The sequence below is a fragment of the Melampsora larici-populina genome (assembly GCF_000204055.1).
Source record: "Melampsora larici-populina 98AG31 unplaced genomic scaffold MELLAscaffold_7, whole genome shotgun sequence".
NCBI classification, from domain to species: domain Eukaryota; kingdom Fungi; phylum Basidiomycota; class Pucciniomycetes; order Pucciniales; family Melampsoraceae; genus Melampsora; species Melampsora laricis-populina.
Window position 1 is genome coordinate 373114 of NW_006768771.1, and position 16606 is coordinate 389719.

General features: G+C 38.4%; 6 protein-coding genes across 6 annotated transcripts; 5 read left to right on the forward strand and 1 right to left on the reverse strand.

The window, feature by feature from the left end:
- Positions 1–1590: 1590 nt before the first annotated feature.
- Positions 1591–3477, reverse strand: MELLADRAFT_103737 (uncharacterized protein; the record flags this gene model as incomplete). The annotated part of the gene is made up of 5 exons (XM_007406990.1): positions 1591–1748; positions 1827–1857; positions 2343–2436; positions 2516–2763; positions 3445–3477. 5 exons carry the CDS (start codon positions 3475–3477, stop codon positions 1591–1593), a joined length of 564 nt encoding a protein of 187 aa, XP_007407052.1.
- A 39-nt stretch (positions 3478–3516) lies between these two features.
- MELLADRAFT_95131 (uncharacterized protein) lies at positions 3517–3780 on the forward strand (the record flags this gene model as incomplete). Its single annotated transcript, XM_007406681.1, has 2 exons — positions 3517–3594; positions 3664–3780. 2 exons carry the CDS (start codon positions 3517–3519, stop codon positions 3778–3780), a joined length of 195 nt encoding a protein of 64 aa, XP_007406743.1.
- A 566-nt stretch (positions 3781–4346) lies between these two features.
- Positions 4347–5506, forward strand: MELLADRAFT_103738 (uncharacterized protein; the record flags this gene model as incomplete). Its single annotated transcript, XM_007406682.1, has 3 exons — positions 4347–4421; positions 4923–5096; positions 5300–5506. 3 exons carry the CDS (start codon positions 4347–4349, stop codon positions 5504–5506), a joined length of 456 nt encoding a protein of 151 aa, XP_007406744.1.
- Positions 5507–7142: 1636 nt separating this feature from the next.
- Positions 7143–8508, forward strand: MELLADRAFT_103739 (uncharacterized protein; the record flags this gene model as incomplete). Its single annotated transcript, XM_007406683.1, has 4 exons — positions 7143–7392; positions 8017–8083; positions 8135–8339; positions 8410–8508. 4 exons carry the CDS (start codon positions 7143–7145, stop codon positions 8506–8508), a joined length of 621 nt encoding a protein of 206 aa, XP_007406745.1.
- Positions 8509–11664: 3156 nt separating this feature from the next.
- MELLADRAFT_103740 (uncharacterized protein) lies at positions 11665–12846 on the forward strand (the record flags this gene model as incomplete). Its single annotated transcript, XM_007406684.1, has 2 exons — positions 11665–11681; positions 12549–12846. 2 exons carry the CDS (start codon positions 11665–11667, stop codon positions 12844–12846), a joined length of 315 nt encoding a protein of 104 aa, XP_007406746.1.
- Positions 12847–14871: 2025 nt separating this feature from the next.
- Positions 14872–15756, forward strand: MELLADRAFT_103741 (uncharacterized protein; the record flags this gene model as incomplete). The annotated part of the gene is made up of 3 exons (XM_007406685.1): positions 14872–15075; positions 15250–15398; positions 15456–15756. The coding sequence occupies 3 exons, from the start codon at positions 14872–14874 to the stop codon at positions 15754–15756; spliced, it is 654 nt and encodes a 217-aa protein (XP_007406747.1).
- Between the last annotated feature and the right edge of the window lie 850 nt (positions 15757–16606).

Sequence of the window (16606 nt, forward strand, 5' to 3'; positions counted from 1 at the left end):
CAAATGACATCCACTTCATTCACTTTCCCAACCATTTTCACTTGCACATGCATATATGTACGTCATGTTTTCAACCTTTCAGAATCACATATGCGTCTCGGAATGCTGGCCCAAATTTACTCCGGCATCCGGACTGGGTTACTGGACACTCCAATCATTTCACTTGGTAGCCACCACAATTTAAGCTGTGTTACGCTTTCAAGGCAATGTCTTGACATCTTCCAATGCTGTTGGATTTGTCGACTAGCTCAAAGTGGAGCCTCCCACAATATCTCTGCTTGATGTATCATTATATTGCCATCACTCTGTTCCCAAACTTGCTCACCTGACTTTTGCTCATGAATTCTCTTGTATTGATGTCGACTGTTATATTGGAGACTGGCAACTCTTTACTTGCATTTGAAAAGGTCCATCATTTGCTCTGGGTTCAATGCTTTCTAGTTTATTCTGACTGTCACCTGGTATCCGGGATAAAGTCTGTACAGTGCCTCAAAGCAGATCAAGTGTTGGTTACAGACACTGCTCCTACATTTGAAGACATCCAAATCACTCGCCAGGAGTCTGATGTATCCATGAAACAAGCAAAAGATGAAGCTCAGATTGAATCAACTGCTTGATTCCTCTGATCCATTACCATCTGCTGATATCTTCAAATACCTCTGGATCAGGTCACTGGCATTTGATATCTCCTTGTCCAGATACACCTGAAGACCAGGTATTCAACTATTATCTATGATCATCTCGGGCTCACATTTGCACCTTGTGAAGGTTGTAAAGAGTTTTGCACTTGGACAAATTACCTGCCCTCATACAATTGCTGCTGGCGTTCATATTGAAGATATCTTATCTCATGGACTCCTTGATCCATTTCAACTTGAAGTGTTTGTAAAGCTTATGTCAGTAGGGATCCAGATCACGCTCAGCACGCTCTGACACACTATGATGACATTGTGGCTCAATTCTTTGATTGACAGGCGAAGTACAGATACTCGCCTCCTGTCCGGTGACTTGTTCCCCTTTTGTTAAGTAACCATCATACCAAGTTGAGTGATACTAGAAGGGTGAATCACTGAGCATTCCCAGAGTGTGCTCTCAATGTATTGAGACGCACAAAATGCTATCAGATTCTCCATCCCAGAGGACCATGGTTTGACACTCTGAGCCAATCAACATTTAAGCCCATCTGCTCACATCTGCTCAATCCGACAATAACCGGGTGATTTCAGTCAAGTGTGAGGTCCTAATTTGCTGATCATTCGCTATTGAGTTTATCTCACGCTGAGACTCAAACCCTAATTTTGAAACAGGATTGATACCCCTGCACAATATCTGGCCTGAGTTGCCCAAGCATTTACATTCATTCAAAAATCCCTTCAAAAAACAATCACTGAGATTGATGAGACACAATATATATGATAATTTTACTGCGGTGAAGAAGATAAGCTATTAATTGAAGACCTCAAAATCAAGAGAAGAAGAATTGATGATCAGGGAACAACACGATCTGTTGACAGAGATTTCAAACCTTCAGCGCCTTGGTAATTAGACTATTCTATCTTGAAACACTTCCAATTATTGAAATTCCTCATCCTATTCCTCACAAGAACTGAATATTGACATATTCTCATCTGTACTGCTACACAAGTCATCTTCTAAGAATGCAATGCCAATACGAACTTCATCAACAGCCTTCAACAGGTTCTCCACCTTCATGCTCTTCCATGTAGACTTCTCCATTTGAGACCAATCTATATATTCCAAAAGAGAAACTACATCAATACATATCATTTTGAAGTGCAAAAACTCTTTTCAGGTCAAATACTCACAATCTTCCCAAATTGAAATCACTGCTACCTCCTGGTCCAAACTCAATGTTTATGTAGCCTCAAACGTTCAAATACAACACCTATTCCAATTAATCTTGGGGTCAAACATTGAGGGTAAGTAGGGCAATGTAAAACCAGCTCTTCATTTGAAAAAGTTTCTAAAATTTAATGAAATGGTAAACTAGATTCAATTCTGGTGGTTCTGGTTAACTTTTTCAGTTCTTGATATCTCTTTTTTGATGGAGTTGAAAGAATCAATCAGGTTATACAAAAACCCAAATAATGGGCCAAGTTTGTGCTCTTGGCAGCATCACAAAGAAACAGGCATATCTTCTCTGATGCTGATTCAAATTTAGCTTGATGAAAATAATCTCTTTGGATAGCTAGAAAAAGATGTTCTTTTCTAAGAATCTAATGATCAAAGAGAGAGTGTTTTATCCATTTTGAGATTATCTTTGACAGAATTTAAACCAATATTATTGAAGATGAGATCACAGCATCATGGAAGAATGTAACTTCCCATTCAAGTTGATCAATAGAAGCATGATCAATGTCATCTAACAATAAATGTGCCTGTGCCAATTGCAATCTAAGACAAGTTTCAATTTCCCTAGACAGAAAACAACAACCAAAAGTTAGAACATATTCAATATATCATTAAGCAGGACAAAATAATTCATGAAACTCACGGTGGAGGTCCTTGAGTCAGACACTCAACCATACCAGTAATCCTTATAGCTTGAACTTCAAATTTATAAAACAATTGAAGAGAAAGGTAAGTAAACCGAAATGCAAAATTCTCAATAAAGGTCTTTTCAACTTCTTCCGGAATATGATCCAAAGAATTTTCAAGAAGTACTGCATAACCCCTTAAATTACCTAAAGTAATTTGATGTGATTGATTTGATGAAGTGTCTCTATTCATTAATTTTTCCAACTAATCATCAAGATTGATTGGTTTTCAATCATTTTCTTCTTCTTGTTTGTTGATGCTGTTTGGTTTGATGAATGATTTTGGTTTCAGTAATGATTCAAGTTGAATTGATAATCTGTTTCCTTCTTCTCCACATTTTCCTAAAAATTTGATTGACCAATCCAATCCTCATGGTTTTAGTTTATCTTGAAATTGTTCTGTCATTCTTGAATGGATTTGTTTCTTGAATCTTTTTTTTTGTAGTTCGGAGTAGTTTGAATAATAGATCAAGTGAATAGTAATTGAATTGGTTGGAGAGATAGAATTCAAAAGAAGTATAGTTTTTTCTTCATAGTACATATGGATTCCTCTTGAGTCTATTTTCACCTTTCTAAGTACATATGTTTATTCTGTTAAGTCTATGTTCCTTCTCCCCTTGACCCTTCAAAGTTCAACCTCAACTTCCTTCCTTAGACCTCAACAGAAAGCTGCGGAATTGCAATAGCCAACTCGTAATAGGCAAAGAGGAGGGCCTTGGGTTGAGGTCAACACATTATTTTTTGAGCAACTGAATCTTTCAAGTGTTATCCCTAGCTGGAAGAGCAAAACTGCCTCTCTGCTTGTAATTCATTTGGCATTTGTTGTATTACGTACTGTTTTATCTCTTGTAAGTGAGGGGACTCTTGACCATGTCCCTTAACTTACCCCTTGATTATCTGAAATGAATGCATCTTTCATCTTGACAACATTGAGCTTTGTAGTGGGTCGCTAGCCTAGATGACCAGATTGTATCCGCATTGGTCAGGGGAGACAACATTCAGTTTTTCTCCTGGTAAGTATTGGATTCTTCTGCTGGTCATGCTTCCATCCTCACTTCTCTATTCCTGGATTATTTTTCCACATATGTTGTAAATTGCATTATAGATGTCAATATCAGTTCCAGCAACTTATACAAATTTGACGCTGTCTTACCTACAATGCGAGCTATGGCTTGCTTACCGCACTTGGCTCACAAATCACATTCATGACCTCTACTTATGAGATACAACATTTTATGTGATCAACACCCTGGATGATCGGATTAAAAATGTGGATGAGCTCATAACAGTGCAAAATGCAGTAGCTCACTCAGTGAGATCTACAGTGATCTCGCCAAACCAATCTTGGATGTGTTGCTTTACAATTGGTAATTCAGTAAGGATGTGGGCGCAGAAGGATTGGATGGATTGATGGTGATTGTCCAGGAATCAGCCACTGTTTGTGTGTCAATTCATCGTGCAAAACAACCTTTTTTGCAAGCCTTGTCCAATTAACGTTAACCTTTTTTTCAACTACAGTCCACAGAAATTGGAGTGTGAGTTTCAATTCACACATCCATGTCTAATTGAGAATTCCAAATAGGTCTCTTGGTTTGTCCCACAAATCACATGAGATTGAGAAAAATGCCATTGAGCGCTCTTATCTTGGCCTTATCAAACATATCAATTGGGTTTACAAAATTTGGCTATGGTGGCGGATGATTGAGGATGGAATCATTGAGGGTGCGGTGTAGTCTGGGCCTTATGATTTGCAGTATACCGGTATTTTTCAACTTGGATCAGGTCAACATGAGCAATCTTGTGACCTCTGCAAAGGGGAATGATGATGACATGGGAAGTAGGACACAAGCCTTTGTGACCAACGTGAGTTCAGCTACATTTCATTTGGTATTGTGAACTTTCTAACATATTGGATATTGAACTATCAGTGTTAGATGTTGTTATCAGCTTCTGATGCGCTTGGAGGGGACAGTTACTCAAGAGAGAAAGACAGCTAGGTTTGTATTGTTTGATTCATTTGTGGCTTTTCTGTTGGGAAAAAATGATGTGTTTACTGATTGCAGTTTATGATTTTGAGATACTCAGTGGACAGACATTTGTGAGATCTTGAGAAGGAATCAAAACAAAACTCAAGTTGTTGGGAAGAGAATAAGGCTATTTTTACCAACATCCACTCCTCTGTTGTAAAAAAAATGGACAACATGGAAAAAAGATATTCTCAACTGCAACCAGCTTTGAGATTCACTCAATGACTCACTCTTACAAATGAAGGGTAGAGACATTCCACAAGTAAGCTCCAAGCATTTATCTTTCCAGTTTTGTGAATTTTGAGGAATATTGGTTGCAGGTATTACTGGATCTTAGCCAGCAAGTCATGAATCTGAGGGAGCTGGAGGAGACAAATCAAGAAAAAATGAATCTGCCATAGGTGAAAATCCCATTGTTGCTCAAAACATCACAGCTGAATTACAGAGAGAACTTCTTGAACCACTTTACCAAAAGATGAACTCCTTGGAGACATTAATAGATTTTGATAAGGTATGTGATCAATTAATTCATGACTCTATCCCTTTGTTGACCTTACTCTGCCTAACATGAGAAATATTTGATACTTACCAAGATTTTCAATCTATAGTCAAGATTGACAGGATCTAACAATAAGAGTCCTCTATCTCTTGGTTCAAAGTGAAAACACTCAACCTTCCTTTATCCCTGTTTTGCTAATTTTTGATGCCATATAGATTGCTGCAAGAAATCTAGGACCATTGACACCAACAAATTCTATCACATCTGCTCTCTCAAATACTTTTCAAGAATCCCTCATCAATGAAGTATTGATGAAATCAGACAATTTAGATTCCAGCACTGAAACACAGGTTCTGTCTAAGCGGACAAAGAGATATGAACAAGTGGGTAACATCAATTTGAAAAATCCCACCCAGATTTGAACTGATATCTTGCTGGATTAGAATAACTTATATTTGTAGCACACAACATCCATAATTTCCGTGGCCACTTCTCAATCAAGGCTCTCGGCAAGAAGAGGTTATAAGGAGCATATCATAAGCTAACCATCTGGAATACAGGCCACAAGCCAGGCTCCTACAAGTCAGTTGCTAAGCAGCTCTAGACATACTGAGAGAAACAAAAGGACAAGATTTGTGTCTGGATGCACATTCAGATCACTTTACAAGGGTGTGTGCATAAATCTGAAAAATCTAATGTACTGATTTTGTGCAACAAGAACAACTGACTGCTTATTTATATGAATGATCATGATCTGAATTAAATTAAGCTACTCATTAACAACTATAGAACTCCACATCAGACATCAAACACTACCAATGACCATCAGACACTGGGATTCACTCAGAACCAGCAGATGGAAGGGGGACATTGAAAGCCTAAAAAGTGGATCAAGCCAATTGAGATTGAGTGAGTCAGACCCAGATCAAGTTTTAAGGCGTACAAAGATGACTTCTGTCAAATTTCAGAGAATTTGACAGAAGGTTTTGCAGAACAACAGATACCAAAATTTTGGTGTGATCTGTTGTTCTGTTGCTCTGTCTGTCTTGATACTTTTAACAAACAACAGATCCCGCCAAATTTTGGTATCTGTCATTCTGTGAAACCTTCTATCAAATTTTTTGAAAATTGACAGAAGGCATCTTTGTACCCCCTATTTGAGGAAGCAGAGAGATCAGATGGATGATGATGTCAAGGATGATGATCAAAACTTGGTTAGTAGTCACCGTAACATATGTGATCAAGAGAACTTTGATGCTACTCAACCAATTGTTCTTCCGCTGAATAATTCAAGAGCATTGCAAGACCACTTTCAACTTGTTGCAAATGTGACCAGATCCAAGCTATCATTCCCCAGCTCTCCAACACAAGCATATCTCAAAGCACTTCCTGGACTTTCTAATTGATCTGCCCCACTTGGTCCAGCTGCTTCCTATCTCATAAACCAGAGTCTAGTCACCCCGTCATGGGAGGAGAACTAAACTACACCTGAAGGTTTTTCTGATTATTGAATTCAAAGGCTCAGGCAAGGTCTTCCATTTGTAGGATTCAGATCTGCATTAAAGCTACAGCAGCCACATGCTTCTGAGTGGAATTGCCAAACCTTGGCCTTCTGCATAGAAACTTTTGACCACATGTTGAATGTGACTGGAGAATACAATATGCACTTCCACATAAATTGGACAGAATTTACAGCATCAAGGATTAAAGAACTAGTCTAAATACATTTTCATTATTTTATTTCAACCCAAAGAGCTCACATGAAAGAGAAAAACAAAATCCAGGATCATCAACAGCAGGAACGCTGGAGAGCAAGACACATCAGAATCTGTTTGTATGATTGAAAGCTCCAATGAATTGTGACACATGACTGATAAAGCCTTTGTACTTTATGTAGTTATCTCGACGGTGTCTGCAAGCTTGCCTTGCCTCTCCAAGACTGTGTCCATACACCAATCTATTCATGGATGAGTGTCTTTGAAGTGATGAATCAGATCCTGATGTTCTTGAAGAGGATAGTGTCCGGCACACTCCAATATATCACTTTGAGCTTGCAACATGTTGAGCATTTTGATGCAACCTATTGGAAGTCAATGCAAAATGAAATTCCAGTGCCCAGGAAGAAAATCAGCTAAGTGTATGAAGTGGCTGATAGACCCATCCAAGACCTCAGGCAGGTGGCTGGTTGGATTACCCCTTGATTGTGTGGATGAGAGGTTCTTGATGGGAATTGGGCCCAAGGTCACACAAGCACTCAAATTGAGGCAGGAATCTTGCCAAGATGTTCCTGTACTTCTGTCTTCTCACGGTTAGCATCTCACTCCACACTGAAAATAATTATACATAACTAGTTCAAATGGGGCTTACTGTCTGTGTTGAAATTTACAAAGGAAGATTGATCATCCTGGAGTGTAATGTGATCATATTAATACACCTTTGAAACAAAACCAGGAAGAATATTCCAGAAATTAGAGTGGGATTTTTGATGATTGAATTTTTGAATTGAGAAAAAGATTGATAATGAGGTATTTTCTGTTTTTGTTATTTGTTGATGATACCCATTGTGTGCAGCTCAGTGGAAGAGAAGTGGGATCCTGGTGCCAAACCCACACTTCATTATGTCAAATTGTTCCTATAGCCAGATGAGTGTTGTGTTACGGACCAATGATATGGTAAATTACACAAATCACACAGAGAGCCACAACTAAGGCAAAGTATTGAAGTAACAGAGTGATGAAAGGAAACAAGGTGAAAAGGATTGGATCTTCATAAATGAGGATACAAGCAAGACAAGTGATTTGAAAAGATAGGAAACAAAGCAATTCTAGCTAAAGCTAAGAGGTACAAATACAGAAAGATGGGAAGAAGTAGATGGCTTGTGTACTATATATCAGTTGGGAAGTGATACGACAAATGTTTTTTTGATATTCAGGCAGTGCATCAATGGCTGTAAGTGAAGATATTACCTGCATCTTGAGGGGAAAAAGGAAAAGATTGGGGTGAGTATTGATAGGCCAAGTGAGACAGTAAAACTGACACACATCTTGTAGAACAAGGGATCAGATAGCTGTGGTTGCTATACGGTGGTATCACCTGATGGTTGGTCGTGGCAAAAGTGGTCCCTTCAGTGGGTCATGGGTTTGGGATGGAGGTTTTTATCAGAGCTTAGTTGCATTCAAGTCCTTTCAAGGATCAACACTTCATACATACCACAATTGGGCAAACATCATCACACCATCCCAATTTGTCCAGTTGGTAGGTGTATCTTGTTTGATATTGTATCTCCATCTTAAATTCTGATATTTTATCTGAAATCCTGGTCCAGGTAGCAGGTGATCAGGAAGTGATCATGCTCCCACCATTTCTAGTGGATTATGACCTTAGCCTCATACCAGCATTGCAAAACTTGGCTATTGACAATTGAAGGCAAGGTTCAATACTGTCAAGGGGTAATTCAGAGGAGTGCACCAGTGATCTGTGATTTGAGGGTCTTTGTGATGGGTTGCCTCAATTCTTACATGATTTGTGAAATCAAGATGGTTGTTGGGCCTCATGTAGAGAAATAGAGAAATACCAATTTTTAACCACCTCCAAGCTTGATGCAATACAACACGCAGCCTACATGTCAGAAGATCATCTCATAAACATTGTCAGTGAGGTATCCAACACTCAGAGTGTGATGAATTACTATAGGATGTTATTGTGTTCAACTGGCCCCAATGTAATTTCCCACTGTAAGCTAGACAAGAAGCTACTCAAAGAGTTACAAGAACAGCACAAGCTTACGAAGTCCACATCAGAATGTATGTACAAAGAGGTTGCGGTCCTGTGGGCACTAGTATCTGAGGCAATGTGAGTGTCAGACCTTTGAAATTAAAGCGGAAAATTTTCAAAAGATCCGCTAACACACAAATAGCTTCATTTTTTTACCAATTCAAACCCAGTAAATGCACTTGCAACTTCACAGATGCCATTGCCACCAGGGATGTACCAGACCCCACTGGAAACACATCCGAGTAATTCTCTTTGTTTTGCTTTTCTTATGGCCGGATACTCCAGCCTTTTGGTCAATGTATTTTATTAGAGAACCTATGTACTAGGGTTTTCTTGCAAGATATGGTGAAAGTGAGATGTGGTAGATACAATACACTTGTTTTCAAAAAGCTTGTCACAACTCCACTGCCAAATAGCTTGAGCTGTTTTGGAAACTTTGGACAAGTGTTTAAAATTACTGTCCATAGTCAGGAGATGAGGTCTTGAAGCTCTAGTTAATTGAACGTGAAGTTGAGGCTGTCTCCTTTGGTACCTAGTGGCACATGTGAGCTGACTACCAAAGGTTGCAAATAACCAAATTAGAGCGGAGCTCAAATACAGCTAGCTTTTTAATATTTGCACGGACCAAATTTTTTTTTAAGAGAGGTCAAATGTTCCAATTTTTTAAATCAAAGAATATATTTATTTTATGTAATTTTTTTGACAAAAAATTATTCAAAAATGTTCAGACTCAATAGTGTTATCAAGGTGTAAAGCAGTAAGTATGGTGAAACACTGTGCGGATCCCAGTTTGGGTGTGGGTGTTTACTTACTTAGCGCAGTGCTGTCACAGTCCCTGGCAGGGGGGTTTGTGTGTCAGTGGTTGCCAACGACTAGAACCCTCAAGTGAGCTCATGCAGGCGTGACAATAACATGTGGTCAAATGGCCAATTTACACACATCTAATTATTTCCACACCAATGGTGGTGATGCTCATATAGATTCATTATGTTCAACCGAGAAAGGAAGAAGAATATGAGAACATAACACATAATAAACCTAAACCCTACATGCTCATCACATGTTCCAGCTAAGGAGACTGAAAATTGTAATACAACACATCTTTCATCTTGCATATCATCACAAGATGTTCAATGACCTCAACCAAATTGAATTCAATGAGCTAAAGCCAGCAAAATTGCCAAACAATGCAAGGTCCAACTCTACTCTCCATTCAAAGAAATGTCACACTTCACAAGATAATGAAAAACCTTCAAGCTCAATCATAGGACTTACCAACTGTTTGTCCATCATGGAGAGTTTTTCACTCAAGGAGATTCAGGATGTTTCCTGAGAAATGCAATCTTTTAAAACAAGAGATCACTAACATTAGAGATGGTGATGTACCCAAGGAAAAACCCTTAGCTGACCAGATAATCAACAACATGAAATCACACTTATCTCATCTAGAAGACAAGTTCATAAATGTCTCAAAGTTCTACAAAGACTTACACATAGTGGACAAGAATGTGAAGAACATGCAAGATGACCTGGCGTGTCACTTTGAGTCTTGGTCATTCAATGAGTCAAAAATGAAAGACAGCATGAGACTGGTCAGGGGCACATACTAAAATCTCTTCTCTCTATCATTTGATCCACCGGACAGTTTCTTTGACTCCCCAGCAGATTTCATGAATTCTCCTCAAGTGAAGAAAAAACCGGAGTGCAATGGGGATACTACATCAATCCATGATTTATCCAGACTTTCATTGAACTATCTAAATTTCAAACACACATCATGAGGTTGTGGTTACAAAAAACTCAAGGTACATCAACCAAAGTTTATAATTTCCTGCTGATCTCCGGGTGATTGACATGATTTCTTCAACGGAATATGATGATACCATGCTTCAGCTGCCACTTCAAAGAGAAAATGGATTGCGTGGACTACAAAAAAGTGATTGAGCTTTTGAGGGATGCAAGAGGTAGGACATCAAACAATAACAGCTTGAAAGGTGGTTTATACTGAATCAATCTGTGTTTTGTTCTGGCAGAAGAGTGAACCAGGGCTTTGTCTGCGCGGGAGAGATGTGAGCATTGGAGCTTATGAACTCAACACTGTCAACATGTCTTCACACACCATGCACTCACAGAGTTCCAGAAGGTCTAGAGAATCCACCATTAAATCCGCATATCACTATAAAGCAATGGAAGAAGCCATCTGGCACATTTTTTTGGCTCACAGTTCTTTTAATCACAGCCATCAACATATACATAACCATTGGAGCAAGTATCATGTATAGTGGGGCCAACTCTATGTATCATTTCGGCAACTTAAAGGCTAGGCATGTATGATGTGAATGGTATTACAAAAGAAATATGGGATATGTAGGATGCTTTCATTTGAGGAGATCACCAGTGGCTTGCTCCATAGCAATCCTGAATTGGGTAAAGCTTTTGTATATGCATGAGCTCCATTTGTTTTTATTTCGACTCAAAATGGATGTAGTATTGGACTCTGAAGATTCTACAACACTTCAATCATTTCAATGCTTGAATTTGCTTACAAGTTCAATGCATGAATAGTTTCTGATGAAATTTTCTTGACTTACTCTTTGTTTCATAATGAGTTTGATGGCATTGCTTATGAAGTTACAAACTCTCAATCAGATTCTTTTCAGTGTATTGACTATAAAATGAAATGCTGATGAAGGAAAAAGTTCACAAGTTGAGATTACATGCTTGATTGTAACAATCTGACTTGTAAACCTATCCAGAATAGTTGAACAGCCAAGGGTTATCAATGAATGTAAACTCTTCAAACTAAATGATCTTTGGAATGAAGTGAGAGAAACATTTCAATCAAATAAGGAAAACCTCAGACCTTGCTGATCAAGGTTTCCTTGTATGTTGAAATTGAAAAATTAAAAACAGCAAATATCATGCACATAGAAACATGAAATTGTGGAAAGTGGAATTGGAAATTGTAGCCAATGAATTGAAAGTAAAAAATCAAAAGCTTAAGCTTAAAAGTTGTAAATTGATATTTGACAATTCAAGCTCAAAAATTGAAGCTTCAAAATAAAAAGTCTAAAATTAAAAGTCAGAAATCAGAATACAAGTGTTAAAAGTCAGAAATTTGACATTACAAATTAAAAATCAAAAATCAAAAACTAAAAGGAATTAAAGATCAAAAAATAAAAACTTCTTCTTTGACCTTGACCTGGACTTCAACTTTAACCTCCAATCCGACTGACTTTGACCTGAACTTCCAACTCCGCTGTGACTTTGACCTCCAATTCAACTTCAACCTTCACTTTGACCTTCACCCCACTTCTGAACCCCACTTAAAAATTAAGAAATTCAAAAATTCAAATAAAAAATCAGAGATTCAAAATTGAAAATTGATCAAACAGAAACTCAAAACTTGAAGAGAACTGTATCTTTGAAGCCTAAGCCAAACCACAAACATTGTGTTTGACTTAAAACTTGAAAATACAAATTGAAACTATTCAAAATCATTATTCCAAAATTTGAAAATCAAAATTGTGGCCTTTGAGTTGGATTTGGACTTCAACTTGCAAGTTGGACTTCTACTTCCAATTCCACTTGGACTTGAACTTTGAATACCACCTTAATTGGGTTTGACTTTGATTTTCTCCATTCTCAAAACTCTTGACTGCAAACTGATTCAATTTTTTGAATTCTAAGAAATCTTGCCACAAATGATCCAGTTTGGGAAGTCACTTGCTTTCAAGAACGTGTTGCCAAACTTGAACATGTGGCTTGTTGCTTGAAAGGCCGGCCCAATCCTAAACAGCAATCCACAGGTGGAAGTGGTCCTAGAGATCAGACTTTCAATCTGGGTAGTCCAAGGGGTGCCTTGGAAAGCCCCACATATGCTTGCCCGCACTTGCTATCTGTCAGCAGCGTGCCATGGAGTCCAACACCAACTGAAATTCAACTATGCTTGATATTGCACAGGGGGAGTGTTGTCCAAAACCAATAGTTCTCAACCCAACTTGCCCTCTGGCAACCCTGTCACCCATCATCTTCAACCACTTCATGTGACTTATCCATTCAGAGCAGAACTTGGAAGCTTCAATAGTGATTCAGATACAGGAAGTAGTTACTGTTATAGCTTAATGAATGTCCCCATTCTTTGTTTTGTAAGTTGTCCACCCTACATGACTAAACTAGGCAACATAATCCAAGATGATTGTGACAGTGATAACGGGCAAAAGGTCTTCTTGGTGAATGTATCCACAGGTTTGCTCATACAACAGGTCAGTTAAGCACTAATATGTCACATGCTCACTTGTTCACTATCTTATCATTATGGTCTCACAATCTGATCTGCTCTCTATCCCGCCAATGCAAAAACAAGTTCCAGTCTTTATATTTGCAACCAACAACAGATCCCGCCAAATTTTGGAATTTGTCATTCTGTGAGACCTTCTGTCAAACTCTCTGAGATTTGACAGAAGTCATATTTGTACACCCTAAATGTGAAAGCAAAGTTGGTGTGCATTTGAAGAAGTCGAATTTGACTTCAAGATCAAAATCAAATGAAATCTGACTTCAACTTCACACCAGTGATTTTGTCTGCAACATATGTGAGTACAAATTGGAATACACAATCTGGAGTTGTACGATTTTGATTTAGAAAAACATCTTTTTTGAACAAAATAACCTTGTAAACGACTTAACTTCATGGTCACTTGATTTCCAGTTAGGATTTGCCTTTGACTTCTTTGACCGCTTCAACCACTTCAACCACTTCAATGACTTCAACTTTTTTGACCTCTTTGACTCTTCTGGTTTCTTTGACTTTGACTTTGATCTCTTTGACTTTGATCCCAACTTTGCCTCAGCTTTGACTTTGACATGGACTTTGGCTCCTGATCTGGAATTTGCATTCAGATCTGGAATTTGCATTCAGATCTTATAATATTTAAATCAAAAGTAAGAGAGTCATCAAAAAGAAACCAAATGAAAAAGGCTGAATTTTGGTCAATTCCAACAGTGATAGGAGCTGATCTGATGGGAACTATCGGAGAACAAATTCAGATCCACAATGTCAAGTCCTATGGAGTTATGTCAGAATTCAACATGGACTAGAATCTCCCTGGAATAATTTGTATTCAAATCTAGCCCTGAACTCATAGGGTTGGGTCACAGCCCTACATTGAAATTGAATTTGAAAAACCAGAATTCGATCTCAAATAATGTACAACTCAACTTTGCTGCGACTTCAAACTCCAACATCAAAAGGTGTGGCCTGCTCTAAATCATTTTGAGGCAGGCCCCCTTCATGAATCCATGTTTGACACCTTTTGACATTCACTTTGAAATCCACTTTGAAATCAGACTCAAAATCAAAGTCATCTCTTTCAACAACACTGATTTTGACCTCAAGTACATCACCACTTCATGATTACCTCTGAACTGGAACTCCAAATTGTATTGGTTCTTGAAATTGTATGTAGAAGCACTCCTCAATTTTTTGATGTCACCTTACTGTGCGGACCCACCTTACTAACCTTGTTGCTTGTTTCCTAGCTTTTGTCCATGCCTCAAAACGTTCTGCTTGGAACTCAAGCTCAATGGGAAGCAGTGGCAGCAAGGGATGTGGTAAGCATTGAATTCCCCCTTACATCACCATCACCAATGTTTGTATGTACTGTGACAGTTGGCAAAGAAACCAAATCAAGAGATTTCCAGGATGATTGAAAGATGTGCCCAGAAGACTTATTAGGATGAGTTATTGAAGTGAATTGAAGTAATTATGGGAAGAGTTGATGATTTTCTACTTTGCTTTTACGTCAAGTCGCCCACTGACTGCTGAGGTGAGTGAGCGCTGAGTTGGTTTTTTTTTAATTTAAAATCAGCATTTCAATTTGCAACTCAACTTGTCACTCAACTGATATCTTATCGACTTCTCATCGTCATCAACTCCCAAATACCATCCATCCATCAACCAATCAACCAGTCAAATACCCAATCACTGTATAACTCAATCATTCAACTAACAATGTCATGTGAAACACCTCAAAAAGATCAACTTCCTTCATCAAATGTTCCAATGAAGATTTTAGGCAAACCAGATTGTTTAGATCTCATTTTATTGGCTAAAACTGCAAAATCAGAATTAAGACAAATAGCTCAAAAAAGTGTAACAAAAAATAAAAGAAAATTCATTGATCTTGATCAAGAAGATTCTCAACCTTTGGTTGGAGTAAGTCAACTCATTTTTCAAGTTTTCATTAGACCAAATTTTTTTATCAACACTAACCTTTTTTTATCTATACGTATGTTCTTGATCTTGGAGCACCAAGTTAACCAATCTTTGAACCCGCTTTAGCTTCTACAACTACAAAGTGTTCCATTCAATGTCAATCTTCTGGTCCAGCCCCTCATCACTTTTTTAGCTAAGTTGCTTGGTAAGTCTTTGGTATCACTCAACTTGAGTGATCAAAGTGAAGCAAGCAATAAGCTTTCACAACAATCTCTGGCATTATTCACATGGAAGGACGGATCTTTGGTACAACCTATGCAAGAGTGAGATCCAGTCCTGTTAGATGAAATCTTTTTAACCAATTATTATGTACTCGAAAGGCTTAACAGTTTATTGGAGCCTAGTCGATCAATTATGCTGACAGAATGTGGTGGTGCAACGATTGAGGAAATGCAAATTGAAGCTCATCCTTCTTTTGAGATTATGGTCACAATGAATCCAGGTGGTGATCTTGGTAAACGTAAACTTTCACCTGCACTTCAAAATCAGTTGGAGGAGATCTGGGCTCCACTTGTGTCTGAACCGGCTGCTTGGGATGCTATCTTTGCAACTCAATTATCAACTCAAAATCAGCTTCAGATTGGATCCCTTCTCATTGAGAATGCTTTGTCAGTTTCTTGAGCTTTTTTTCACAGTCCCCAGCTTCAGTTCCGTATTACTTTGGATTGAATTAATCCTAGACATTGGATTTGGCTCTTACGGGGCATTTCTACCAATCAAATCATACTCCGTTTATGACTGAAATTTTGAGGCTTATCCTTACATTGATTCTAGCCACTTGCTGTCCGACCGTCTCAGTATTACCCGAGGAAATTACGCGACCTGGTGTTCTTCAAGGCTCATCTTCCAAGGCTTTGAAGCAAACTAATCATTGGAAAACATTCTTAAATCCTACTCTTCTTTCAATATTTGTAGATGCGGTCAATAGCGCAATTATTGAGATGGCGAGTCATGTGTTTTGGGAATCAACAAGGGAAGTATGTACAGCCAAATTAGAAGGAAAACGACTGGCAGATCAGCAGTCTCAGCCTGTCTTTAGCATGGATTTTCATGAGATCAAAAATTATCTCTGGGCGGATGCAACAGGAAGAGAGCTAACAATTTGAAAAAATATGCACCTTGTTCCTAGATGTTCTCCTCTACACTTCATAAAGGTAGTAAGGTGTTTCGAGTTGATTGATTCCTCGAAATTGAGTCGATATGACCTCATCTTTACACCTTGCATCATGACCCAGATAATCCTAATAACTTGAGTACTTGCGGACTGGCTTCCCGGCCCAGACTCACCTTTTTGACAAACTTCATCCGAGTCGGGCTCATCTAATTCGGCGTCTATCTGTTCAAGGTCCATGTTCAGCATCTGTCGCATGGATTTACGTAGCCACATCAAACGCTGTTCTGGAGGAGCCGAGTCTGGCATAGTCTTCACGCTTTTACGCTGGCCATATAGAACTTTGAGATGAAATCGAAC